We start from the raw sequence: 13,690 nt of genomic DNA, 5'->3' as shown, positions 1-13,690 counted from the left end.
TGCAACCTTTGTGCAAACGCGAATGTATCGGGACTTGCTGCGATTACGTGATTATATTCATGGCGATAGCTGCGAGGGAGACTTTCGCTCGATTCCCAAGACGATACCCTTACGTCTGTGTACCGTCAGTGGGAAGATTGCAAAGAAAATTAAGCGTTTCGTAGATTACAAGCTCGAGCTGTTGGAAAAGTATAGACGAGGAGAGACAGTCGACCCGTGTCTCATCAACGCGGGCTTCAACCGACCTATCGTCCGTCGCTACTGGCTTCTCCACACATCCCCCCTCGACGTCACGGTGACCGGCGACGACGAGCGTCGGGTCAGCACGTTCGAAGATCGTCTCGCAAGCGTCTTGTGTATGCCGTGAAAGAATAAATAGACTATTTTACGAAACGAGTTCGCTCACGAGGAGACGTTTTATTGTTTCGTCATTCTCTTCGAGGTTACAGGAAAACATGGATACACAATTTTTCAAGCTGTAGCGTTTCGACATGCGCGTGGCTACGTAGATACAAAAAAGCCCGGAGTAAGGCAAAAAAGGTGATTGAGTACACTTGTCATTATACTCATCCACTGCAGATAAAGTCCTTCGAAGGTTTGCTTCGATGGGGGGAAGTCCGTAGCTGTCAAAAAACACGACAGACCCGTCGTAGTTTTTCAAGTAGAGCACCCAGTGCTGCCCGCGCTTTCTTCGCTCTTCCGTATCGATGATTAAATAGCCGGGCTTGCGTAAACCGAAGGCTTCGTCGGAAGCACAAATGCCTCTCAGCATGGAGGAAGCGAGGAGCTTCAGGGACACGAGTTCTTTTCTATGGGAAGGTGACCGTACGGTCCTTGTCGACGAACATGAGCTTGGGACATTCGGAAATCAAGAGGACGGTGACCGCGTGTGGAAGGGCGTTAGCGAAGCGTAATTGCAGGCAGACGTTTCCTTTTCGCCACTCGTTCAAATGCGAAGGAGAAGAACACTTGTCCACGTCCAAGTTGAAGTAGAGAAGGAACCCGTTCGTTTTAAATCGCTCGTAGCTATACTTGAAATGTTTTTCACTCAGTTCTTGCAAGAAGTTAAACTAGGGAATTTTGACGAAGTCGTTCTTAAAGTCGTACTCGGCTCGCACTTGCTGTCCGTCCACGGACAGCATCGAATGAGACAGGTCGTAATGGCGGAATTTGTAGGGGTTCGATTGGATGTCGCCGAGAAAGTCGGACGTGGCGAGCAGGGCGACGCATAATTTGGAAAGTACCCTTTCGGGGTAAACGTTTTCAAAGTGAGCGTCCAAGCTCCCGGCACTCAAGCTCCGCACCTTGGTTTCCAATCCGCGTAACACATAGATGCCTGCGTGGTCTGAAGCCGCCGCTCGTATTCCAAAAACAGGGAAGGTGCCAGCGTCACCTTTTTCAAGTGTAACGTCATTTCTTTAATGTCCACCTCGTAATTGTACGTTTTCTTGTTGTTGGGGACCGATATGAGTTTAAATTCGTCGTTGTTTAACAGCAAAACGACGCGAATTTCGACGGCAGGTACCATCAGGCGTGGCTGTTGAAACAGGTCGGTATTGATCTGACCGACCAGGTTAAAGCATTTTCCATCCTTCGTCGCATCGTAACGTTGTTTCGGACCGCGAGACGAGACGTCGTAATTGTTCTTTAAATGTTCGTCGTCCTCGACATAGAGTCCAGCCGCGTGCACTGTTTCTTGAGCCATGGGCGTGGAATGAATCGCGACGTCCAAAATACTCCTGTAGGCGTACAGTTAAACCTCCCTATAGCGAACTCTCCATGCTGCGAATTTCTCTATTTAGCGAACTTTTTCAAATGCTTGTGCATTTGCCCCATTGAAGCCCATGTATTTGGGTTTTCCGTACAGCGAAGTGCGTTTGCCCGTGTTCTCTGTGTTACGAAGTTCCGCGCGCGCTGAACACCGCTCCGATTCTCGGAAATAGTGCGACGTTCCGAACTTTCTGGAATTCAGGGCCATCCGGGGTGCCGGACGCATCATATCCAGGTCGCTCCTTGTGTTGGAGAAGCCTGTACAAAGGAGAGGTGGTGAAAGGAGGACGCCGGGGGTTCAGTGACCGGCGCAACCAGCGTTCGACGAATGAGAAGGAAGGAGGCCCCCTCCTCTCTTCCTACAGTTTACACACCCGCCGGTCAGTTGTCACTTTTGATTCCGCGTGCAAGTGGGTGAAGTGGACGCCATGGCAAACGTGCTCAAGCGGAAATCGTTGTCCGTAGATGCCAAGGTGCAGATCATCAACGCAGTCGCCAAGGGTGAAAAGATAAAGGACGTAGCTGCGAGGTTCGGAATCCCGGCGAATTCTTTGTCAACGATCCTGAAGGGCAAAGAGAACATCCTTGCAGCCGTCGCAGCGGGGACCAGCACCACGAGGAAGAGGCTGAAGGTTGCACATTATGACGACGTCGACAAAGCAACGTTCACCTGGTTCATGGAGATGCTTGCCTCGCGTGTTCCACTCACCGGTGCTATCGTGCAACGTCAGGCTGTCAACTTCGCGAACATGCTTGGCTGCGACGACTTCAAGGCCAGCAGCGGCTGGCTAGAGAAATTCAAGAAAAGACACGCGATTGTCTGCAGAGTTCTGTGTGGCGAATCTCTTTCTGCCGACGTTGTTGGGGCTGCCACGTGGCAGGAAGAAGAACTGAAAGGAATCCTGGAGAAATACCAGCCTAAAGACATCTACAACGCGGATGAGACCGCCTTGTTTTACCAAATGATGCCTGGACGCACTCTGACCCTGAAGGGACGCTGTTGTGAAGGTGGGACTCAAAGTAAGCAACGGTTTTCCGTCCTTTTCTGTGTGAACATGGACAGCAGCGACAAGCGGCTTCCCCTCGTAATCGGACGGAGCCAGAACCCTTACTGCTTTCGAGGAAGGAGGGTCCCGGTGATGTACGCCGCCAACCAAAAGGCGTGGATGTCGCGAGCAATTTTGAGTGAGTGGCTCCGGGACTTTGACCGCGAAATGGAAAAGCAGGGCCGGCATGTGTGCCTTCTGCTCGACAACTGCTCAGCGCACCATGTCGACCTCCATCTTACGAACGTGGAGCTGCGATTTTTTCCACCGAACTGCACATCGCTGATCCAGCCACTGGATCAAGGCATTATAAGGAGTGTTAAGTGCGCCTATCGCGCACGTGTAGTGGACCGACGGCTGCTGGACATTCGATTCGGCAGAGAATCGAAAGTGGACGCCATCCAAGCCGTGGAGATGCTTGCAGCGAGCTGGTCTGCAACCAAACGCGAGGTCATCACAAACTGCTTCAGGAAGGCGGGGTTTGAGAGGACTGATGAGGCAGAAGACACCCCATGTGCTGACGTGGAGGAAGCTGAGCCCAGCGTTCTGGAAGACACTTCAGACGCGCTCGCTGTGCTCCAGCGATGGGAAGAACTTCGAGAACAAGGTGGGGTGCCGGATAATGTTGCACTGGAGGACTTTTTGAACGCCGACTCAACGGCAGTATGCACAGAGGAGCTTACTGAGGCCGACATCGTCGCCGGTCTGCGTCAGGATACACACGAGGACAGCGAGAGCGACACTGAAGAGGACATATGTGTGCCATCTGTTAGGGAGGTGCTCGACTCTATTGACGTGCTTCGACGATACGCGGCATTGAACAAGGACCAGGAGGGCGCTCTGGCAGCGCTGGCAAGCTATGAACGGTCTGTGACACCGACGTTCTTCAAGACCGTGCAAAAGCGAGTAACTGACTATTTCTGTGCCAAATAAATTGCTTCTTTCTCTTCCATAGTCTTGTTTTTCGTGCGTTATATTCCCGGGAACTTCAGGCTACTGAACTGTAGTAACAACCACCGAAATTTAGCTAACGTTCTCTATAACGAAGTTCTCCATATAGCGAAGTTTTGCGATGTGTTTACCGACTTCGTTACATAGAGGTTTAACTGTACAACTCGTTGGAACTGACGAGCTTGTTGTTCGCATAAACGGTGACCGTCTTAAACATGCCCCCCAACAGATGGTTTATTGGGAAAACAACATCTTTCTCGTCCATTTCTCCCTCGTCGTCGCGAACAATGCGCGCGGTCAAGGACACAAAGCTACCGTAGAGATCCAAGTGTGCCCTTTGTAATTTTTGAACACAAAACGCGATCAACGGAATTATTTACTCCGTTGACCGGATAAAAAAGTTGGTACGAAGTATCTTCCACGCCGTATTGAATGGAAGGCGGTTCGAATATCATCACATCACTCGTTAGACAGAGCGGTGTCAGTATTTTTCCTTTCGTTGACGTCATGATGGATGGAGCGCGCGCAGCGGATGTGTGACCTTCATGGCGTACCAAAGATATCTGCAGGTGCGTCGTGTGTCGGCGCCTTTTGTTGTCTTTTGCGGCGTTTATTCCCATTGTTGTTTCGAGAGCCCTCCATGGAATCCAGCACGTCTCTCCCCGTTGCTATGGCCGTCTTGTTTACTGCGCGCGATATTCCTTCGCCATCGGCCAAATTCCGCGCCAAGCGCTTCAACGTTCTCTTGGAGATCGGTTTTATTTGCTGCCAGATGGGAACGACAAACTTTGATATGTTGCTCAACACACCGTGCCCTCGTTGGAAAAGGGGTCTCGTGTACACAGGAATTATTTTGGGGGAATTACGGTACATGTTTGAAATGCAACGTTAGATTGGTTCTGCCTTTGCACCGCAACGGCAAACGTCTTCCCGTTTCGTCTGCCAGAACGATCGTCACTGAGGGAATTTCGAATTGAGACAGGTTAAAATACTGGATGTTATCTAACGTGTAGGTGACGACGTGCTTGTCTTTCTCGTAATAAAAGGGTAGTATTTTTAATAACAGTTTTTTCCCACTCCCCATGTACTTGGGTTCCACGATATCCGTGTAGACGATTATGTTGTGAAACGGGGGTGTCAGGAGTACCTCGACGGAGCTCGTGGCATCCTTCTCCTCCTCCCCCGTGAACACAGTACGCAATTCGAAGCCCAAAAGCACGGCCAGGTACTCGGAAAGTCTTAGGGTGGAGGTGCCCTCGGAAAGCCGAATTTTACATTTCTGTTCGGTTCCGTCGAACCTGAAGAGCGCGCGTTCGCCTACTCGCTGATTAATCGCATCCAGAAGTGCTTGCGGCGTCGCATAATAGCCGGGAGGCAGATGTACTTGCAAAGATCGAAGAATTTTCGTCTTGATCGTGAAAAAAAATTGGCACGCTACGGGGAGAGGGACGCGTAGCGTTTCTCCGTGTCCCCCGACGGGTGTGAGATGTAGCAGCTTGACAAAGGGTTCCGGTACGTGCAACCCTTTCGGCGTTTTCAGAGAGTAGACGTTATCCGCGAATTCTAGCGAGGCGTCCAGCTTGTGCGTCTGGAAATACTTGTTGACTGTGTTACATAGGGACGTGGTTTCCGAATTCAGAGTGACATCGCCGAAAGCGACGGGTGCGGCGTGCTCTAATAAGATGGAGGTGGCTTCGCGTTCGGTCAATTCGGGAGGCTTCACCGCATGACCTGCTTCGCGGGACGCTAGCGAGGCGTCGAGCGCTTGTGCGAGCCGAGGGTCCAGTTCCAAGGCCTTCACGTCCACGGGTAAGACGAAGTCGTATCGCGATTCATTGTACGCGAAAGAAACGTTAAATTCCGAAAGGGCTTTACTCAAATCCCTCTCGAGATCCGAGGTGACACGAAAAGTTTTCCCGGCTTCGACCGTGTCTTCGGAAGAAACCTTGATTTTCGCATCTTGCCTTTCGTACCCGATATTTAAAAAATCGTTGCTTATGCTGAGATCCATCAGACCGACTTTATACCGATTCGAGAGCTGAAGCGGACTATCGAAAGCTACCGTAAAGGCGTTGAGTTTACTCGAGGGAAACTTATCCATGCTGGCGTTCGAGAGCAGGTGGACGTAGATGTCTGACGTCATTTCCCAATCTTGACCACGTCGCTGCTCGGAACCCAACTGTCGTGTTCTTTGTCGTAACCAAACCAGTCAACCAAGGAGGAGCTCTGACCGTTCACTTGCTTCTTTCTCAGCACTTTCGTTACTGGCCAAGGCTGATTGGCGTCTCGGGTTACAACGAGTATCTCCTCCGGGTAGAAAGATCCGTCCACTTCCTTACCCCGGTAATCTTCCAGGTGCACGACGGGAGGGGAGCTGTCTCTCAGGCTGGAGACGGTGAAAATCTGAGGCGACAAACTCCCTTCCGAGCTCTTATGAAAACCTTTTCTGTGTAGTAGGACCCTCACTTTATCCCCCACATTGAGCTTCTTTTTCATGGAGGGTACGACGGGCTTCCCATTTATCTTATTGAACAGCTCCAATTCGTTTTCGGATGTGACTTCGGACGGGCTGATGCACAACCTCCAGGACGACGTAACTGGCGTTGTAGGATATAGTTCTAAATATGGCTACTGTCGGAAAAGATGTTTTGAACAAGTAAGAAGATCGACGCGTTGGCGTGGTGAGAACCCCGAATGAAAAGATCGGTCACCTCCTTCAAGGAACCGGCGTCGGTCATGTGATCGTCGACGACGATCAGCGTAGCGCGCGACGAGTCCCCAAATTCGTCCTGCATGCTCGGCGAAGCATATTTCTGCACGTAGAATATTTGTGACGGAGGCTTGTCCACCACGTCGTTCAGGTTCCTCAGCACGTTAGCAACGAACGTAGATTTGCCGCACATGGAGGGGCCGCTTAAGACACAGCGAAAAGGATGACGGAAACGAAAAGGTTCGGGGGAAGACATGTTGCGTGCGTACACGTTGCATGAAGAAAAAGAAGAGACTGAAACTCGAAGAGAAATGCATCGCTTTTATTTACACGTCGTAGTCGTCCTCTACATCTGAACCGCATTCCCAATACAGATTATCCAGGCTAAAGTTGGACTTCTTTTTCGCCAGTCTGTCCGCCGCTAAGATGTGGTCGAGCGTCTTCATCTTGTCCTGACACATTTCTTGACGTGCTTGCAACCATTCCAGGTGGTGGACTCGAAAGGCTTCCTCCACGATGCCGCGAATAAATTCGCGAAGTTCTTCGTTTTTTTCTTTTCCTTGCGACGACGAGAAACGCAGGAGAATAAACCACAAATGGCGTTTTCCACGTATTGGTCAGAATGATGACGCGAGCGCGGTGCCTTTATACAGATAAACGCGCGCGCAAAGAAAGGAGAGTAAAACCGAAACTGAGAAGCCACCCGTCGCCGCTAGGAGCGCGCGCAGCGGAGAGCCGAAACTGAAAACACCCGCGGGCGGGCGGCGCGGAGGGCGCTAGGAGCGCGTGCGCATGTGCGGTCGGGTGAAACAGAGGGCGCTAGGAGCGCGTAGCTGCCGCAGCGCGTCGCCTCAGTCAGTTGCTCGCTGGCTGTCGCGGGGAGAAGACGTGTGCTCAGTTGCTCCGCAGTCCCCGCGCTCGCTCAGTTTTTGGCTGGCTGGCGCGAAGAGCAGACGTGTGCTCGGTTGATCCGCCGTCCCCGCGCCCGCTCAGTTTCTGCCTGGCTGATGAGCAGTCGCCGCGGGGGAAAAGGTGAGTGATTTGCCGCACTCCTTTTCTCGCATGTTCGCCGTACCCCCCGTGTTTAGCGGTGACCAACGAGTGATTTGTCGATGTTTGACCGTGCTCATGTTAAGCCTTTTCTCGCATGTTTAGACTTGTTTAGCGGAGAGCAAGCCTTTTCTTCGTGTTGACGCACGTTTAGCGGTTCCCGCCTTGTGTTAGCTGCATAGTGTTGTGACACTGTGGTTAGGCCTAGTCGATTGCCTTTTCCCCGATGTGTACTGTTTTCTGTGTGTACTGTGTGTTGAACCTTTTCTCTCGCATGCCTAGACTTGTTTAGCAGTGCTGCCATTTTTACCTCCACTAGTATCTTGCTGTTCTCTTTCTCGCATAGAGCTATGATGGTGGCGCCACCTGGTGCTATGCCTTGCAACTACTTGGCCACCTGTCGTCGATCTCTGCCACTGCCCGTCGCCAACTACCAACATGGCGGGCGCTGGTCACTCGGGTGTTGCGGAGCGGCTTCTTTGCCGCGGCATCGTTGATTTTCGAATAAATTGTTTCTCTCCACTCTAATTCTATCTTTTTATTTTATTTTCTACCTATTTTTTTATTTTTTATGGACACAGGTTGTCGGCAACGCACAGGGTGGTCTGGACACGTCTTAGATGCACCCCAATTAGTATAATGACTCCCTGGAGGGTCCTGATTAATGTGGGGGGTCCCAATTAGCTCTAATTGCTAATTAAACGTGTCCAGAAGCCTTGTAGCGTTGCGGACAGTCTGTGTCCAGTAACTACTACTCTTGTGCCCGAGCCTATTTACAGATCAGGCATCGCTGCCGCTGTGCTACACCTGGGCTTGCGCCTTTCCCATCGGCTCCTGTTTTTGCCGACACAGGAGCAGCTTGCTTCTCCTCAACTCCGCTTTCGCTAGTTTTCTTCCCTAGGTTTGTACGCCCCTGCGTGTTCATGAACTGGTCCGCTAATTCGGACAGGTCTTTTCTGCTCTTCGGCTTCCTCCCTTTGATGAACAACACCAGCTTCGGGTCGCACCGTTCTAAGAACCTTTCGCGGATCACCAGTTATTTGACATCTTCGTATTCTTTCTTTGTTCCTGCTAGCTGCAACCATCTTTCCCAGTAGTTATCTAGCCTAGCGAGGTACTGACCCGCCGTTTCCCCATCTACGGGTGGTGCGGTTTGGAACTTGCCACGAAAACCGTCTTCCGTCAAACGAAATCTACCCAGCAAGGCCTCTTTCAGCTTCGTGTGGTCGTTCCAATCGCTTGCTGGTAACCTCCCAAACATGCTCAAAGAGTCTCCGCTAAGGCACGTACTGAATGCCGCTGCCCGTTGCTCCTTAGGCCACTTCTGACCATCGGCTATTCGTTCAAAACGCATCAAATATGCATCTAAATCATCTTTCTTTTCGTCATACGCTGACATCAACTTATGGAGACTAATTCCCTGAAACTGAGACGATGGCGGAACCGTCTGTCCTTCATCCGACCCACTCACTTGGGGGTCACCCTTTTCGGAAAGCCGCCAGCTTCATTTCCAAAATTTCTCTCTCTCTTTCGTGCACCTCCTTTTCTCTTTCGTGTGCTTCTATAGCCTTGGCTTCGGCCTGCCTCATGCGCTCTCGTTCTAGAGCCCGCTCCTCGCGATCTCTAGACCTCTCCTGATTGATCCATTCCTGCAGCTCACGCCCTTGCAATCCAGGCTTCTCGCCTATCTCAACTAATTTGCCGATCTCCATAACCATACCTGATAACAGCACTTCTGACAACAACCTCAATCATTCAATATCCAGCAACCACAACTCCAACAGACTACACCATGCATCACCATCGGGTCCTGTCGCGGACGCCATTTTTGTTAGAATATATATTGTCGAAAAGGAATGAAATTGAATTCGCGTTTTGAGATGATTCCCAAAATCTGTGAGGATGCTGATTGCGATGTGGTCGTATACCACGTTATTCCGTTAAGCGCTCGGTCCCGAAGACTGAGAGGCTTATGCACTCGCCGGCCTACACTCGGCGGTTACTGACGGACAAATCAACACTCTAGCCAATCCACGATTCCCTCGACAATACTTAGTTCGACTCAGGGTGATCAGCACTCGTTATAGCACGATGGTGTAATCGTCAAAGGAGTGATTCAGGGTACAACGATACCAATCCAACACAATGTTTTATTACAATCTTACAAAATTAAAAAGAAACAACCGGTGAATGCTCCAACACCGAGATTAATTATAACTAAATAATACAAGGTGCAATGCTCATTAAGAAAACGTTCGCTGCCCTTCCCAATGTTCGGTCCCCAGACATAAACACTAACTGCTTTTCGCAGGAAAAAGGCCATTTCGACGTCGAGACAAAGTACATGATGTAAAAGACAAATGCAACTCTGAGCTACCGTACTGTTGGCTATATAATCCATGTTCGAAAAAGTTCCCGAAATGCGCCGGAATCACGGATTTGTGACATAGACACAATATATGGCACACAGATAAGGTAGAAGTGGTTATCTGATATCTTGGATATATGACCGAGAAACAGCATTGAGGCATAGAAATTTGTAGTGCACACAATGACAGGATGTCCTTCAGAAGAGGAGGTATATCCACTATCCCCTCCAACTGCTCTAATGTTTCAGTCGCGGCAAGTGAGGAATGCAGGACAATTGCTTAGTAATCCCTGCTAGCTTGAAATATTGTAAATTCCATTCATGGAGCCAAAGCTGCTTTCCGATGTCTCGATATGCACATCTGGCATGAAGACCTTGATTCTGATCTTAAATAAATCTCATAAATTCTCACGAATTTATTTATTTATTTAGTTTCAGTACCTCAATACAGGTACAATTTCAGGGCGGTACATGAGGGGGTGGGGAAAGAAACATCCAACACTTAATTAAAATTGACAATAGTGCGCTTATTAACAATAAAGGTAAGTAGCTAATGTGGCTCTCAATGATGCATGATCGGAGATGGATACGAGTGACTGAGGCAAGTCGTTCCAGTCGGAGACTATTTGGGGGAAAAATGAGTACATGAAGTAGGAGTTGTTACAAGTAATAGGATGTATTTTACAGGAATGGTTTAATCTAGATGAGATGTGACTGACTGGGCGTATGAAGGAAGAGCGAATAGATTATCCGTAATATAGTTTATGGAAGAGACACAGGCGAGAAAGTTTCCTACGCTTCTGGAGTGCAGGCAAACCAAGGGACGATTTAAGTAAGATACTGGATGGATTAAGATACTGGATGTATACGAGTAATTAGAAAGAATAAATCTGGTAGCACGATTCTGAACAGATTCAAGGAGATCGACATGATTGGCGTGGTGTGGGCTCAGGATGCTGGAAGCATACTCAAGTTTTGGCCGGACCAAAGTCTGATATGCAAGACATCTGATAGAGGTCGGTGCTAGCCGTAGAGCCCGACGAAGAAAGCCCAGGACACGATTTGTATCACTGACTGTGCCATGAATGTGGTCAGACCAAGAAAGGTGAGTGGAAAGGATAAGACCCAAGTATGTATAGGAGGTAGAAAGAGGGTCGCGGGAGGGATTAATGTGATACTGATGGGTCATAGTCGACCTGGACCGAGAAAATGGAAGGTAGCAACATTTGGAAGCGTTTAGTGGTAGCAGCCAGGCATAACACCAGCCGTAGATTGAGTTAAGGTCCTACCAGACTTGTGCGTAACGCGTTACTAGTAATTGCGTTACTTGTAATCAATTACTTTTTTGAGTAATTTTTCGAGTAATCAGTTACTTTAAAGTCAAAGTAATTTTTCGAGTAATCAATTACTTTTCTGAGTAATCGATTACTGAGTAATTGATTACTTTCCCGGCAGAGACTAACTTCATCTTTTAGATATTCTGCCCCAAGTCAAGATCTTCGTCCCCATCAGCCTTTGTTCTGGAATTTCAGAGTCTCTCTCCCTGATCTCTTTCTACACCAGTGTTGTGGTTCCCTTGGTGGTAGCTTTGGAGGTTTAGTGAGTCATGGGGAAGTTCCACGCATGATCTTCCACAATCGGGTCAACGTCTTCTAGGGTTGCCACCAGGCCGGTATTATACCGGCACGGCCGGTTATTTGGGCGCTCTGCCGGTTGCCCGTAGGAAGGTGATACCGGCAGCCTTTTGCCGGTATTTGTGGCTCAAGACCTTTCATAAGGGCTTTTACGGGATTTTCCCTTCAACATTCCACTACAGCTTGAATAAATCTGAAACACAGACCCAGTTCCGCAGTCACTAGGCGTTTTCTTAGTTATTCATTCTTATTATTATTCATTGTTATTATTATTATCATTGTTATTTCTAGCATCAATGATACAGCCAAACCCAGGAACATATGTTTCCTCGTATTATCTTGAGCGAGCACTCTCTCTCTCTATGTGTGTGTCTCGTCCACCCATCACCCACTTTCCCTTTTCCACGAGCCTTTCCTCCTTTCCCTCTATTCCACCTCCTCTCCCCCAGTCGGTATTTTTCACTACGAAAGGTGGCAACCCTAACATCTTCCCGGGCGATAACTACAGTAGACGTACATATTTTTGGGTTATTTCATCTGTTCCACTGTTGAACTTTTCTTTTTCTCTCTCTTTTTTTTTGTTGAGGCACACAAAGACGGGTATAATTTGCGTCAATGCAGAGTAACGACCGGAGTAACGCGTTACTTTTCTACTCGTTACTCAATTACATTTGAAGTCCTGTAATTGGTAACGGTAATCAATTACTTTTTCCGTACAAGTAACGGTAACGGTAATCAATTACTTTTTTCGAGTAACGGGCACAAGTCTGGGTCCTACTGAAGAGCCATCCGTTCAGAAGGAGAACGTATATGTCAATAAAGGACACAGTCGTCAGCAAAGAGCCTGATAGAGGATGTTAATGAATTTGGAAGATCGTTGATGAAGGTGAGAAACAATAGAAGTCCAAGAACTGAACCCTTCTGGACCCCGGAAGAAATAGGAATGAAAGGAGAAAGGGTATGGTTAACAAGTGTAGCCTGTTACCGGTTGGATAGGTAACTCTGGATCCAGCGAAGGACATCAAGGAGATATTAAAGAGAGCTTATGAATGAGACCCGCGTGAGACAGTGGAAAGTTTTTCGGAAATCAAGAAAGTCCGTCTGCGTAGAGTTATCCATCTGAGATGTGATATCAATGATAAATGAGGCTAGTTGCGTTTCACAAGAAAAACCTTTACGAAACCCGTGTTGAAATGGGAAGAAGTAGTTGTTAGATTCCAAATGATGTGAGAGTGCAGAATAAATAATGTGTTCGAGTATCTTGCAGCATATGCTTGTTAATGAAATGGGTCGATAATTCATGGGCGATGACCTGTCCCCGCACTTAAAATCCGGAATGACCTTTGCCTGCCGCCAGTCACTCCGGTCTTCCCCATGCTCAAGGGGTTGCGAAAAAATGGCACACAAGTATAATGACGACGCATCTTGCGTGTTTTTAAGCACTTTAAAATTAATGAGGTTGAACCCGCATGAGGATGCCAACTTCAAATGCTCAATGATTTTGATCACCCCTGCCTGCGTGACCACAATCTTATCCATTGGAGCGAAGATGCTGTGCGAGTTGGTGACACGTGAGTGTGCATCCTGTGTAAAAACACTCGCAAAGGCTTCGTTAAATCTAACCGCGCAGCCAGCGTCAGTAAGCTTAGAGTCATCAGTTCCCGTCAGAGATACAGACTCGGCACGAGGGGGACATATGGCTCTCCAAAAGTTACGAGGGTTCCCAGAAAGCATACTTGTGAGCTGGACCGAGTAAAAATCATTTTTGGCACTACGTACAGCCATAGCATGGAATCTGGAGCTCTCCCGATATCGCGAGAAGGGTGAAATGGAGCCCGTGCGTCTCGCCTAACGAAATAAGCGTTTCTTCTTGTTAGCGACCTTTCTGAGGCTATGAGTATGCCACGGAGACATGGTTGACTGGCGTATAACAATTGTAGGGACGTAGGTTTCTACTAACGGGTTAAGTTTATTGCGGAATATCTGCCAGTTATCATCAACGGAGCGTGCATTTAAACCGGAATAAACGAAGAGAAATAAGAAAGAAGGTCAGCATTAATGTATTGAAAGTCGGCTTTATCATACAGTTTTATAGTTTTTCGCAGAGACGGCCTTAACGAACACGATAGCCGCAGCGGTACATGGATAGCCTTGTGGTGAC

The 13,690-nt window shown here is 48.7% G+C and overlaps 1 protein-coding gene across 1 annotated transcript; it reads left to right on the top strand.

Annotated features, from left to right (window-relative positions):
• Positions 1-2,198: 2,198 nt before the first annotated feature.
• On the top strand, positions 2,199-3,749 carry LOC135384517 (tigger transposable element-derived protein 6-like). The gene has a single exon (XM_064613714.1). It carries the CDS (start codon positions 2,199-2,201, stop codon positions 3,747-3,749), a length of 1,551 nt encoding a protein of 516 aa, XP_064469784.1.
• The last annotated feature ends 9,941 nt before the right edge of the window (positions 3,750-13,690 follow it).

This window comes from Ornithodoros turicata, chromosome 2, assembly GCF_037126465.1.
Source record: "Ornithodoros turicata isolate Travis chromosome 2, ASM3712646v1, whole genome shotgun sequence".
NCBI lineage: Eukaryota > Metazoa > Arthropoda > Arachnida > Ixodida > Argasidae > Ornithodoros > Ornithodoros turicata.
Note: the sequence above shows the minus strand (reverse complement) of the source record. Positions and strands in the feature narration are given on the sequence as shown.

What these genes read in the sequence shown, in the direction of transcription:
- LOC135384517 (XM_064613714.1), top strand. Translation starts at nt 2,199, where the DNA reads ATGGCAAACGTGCTCAAGCGGAAATCGTTGTCCGTAGATGCCAAGGTG.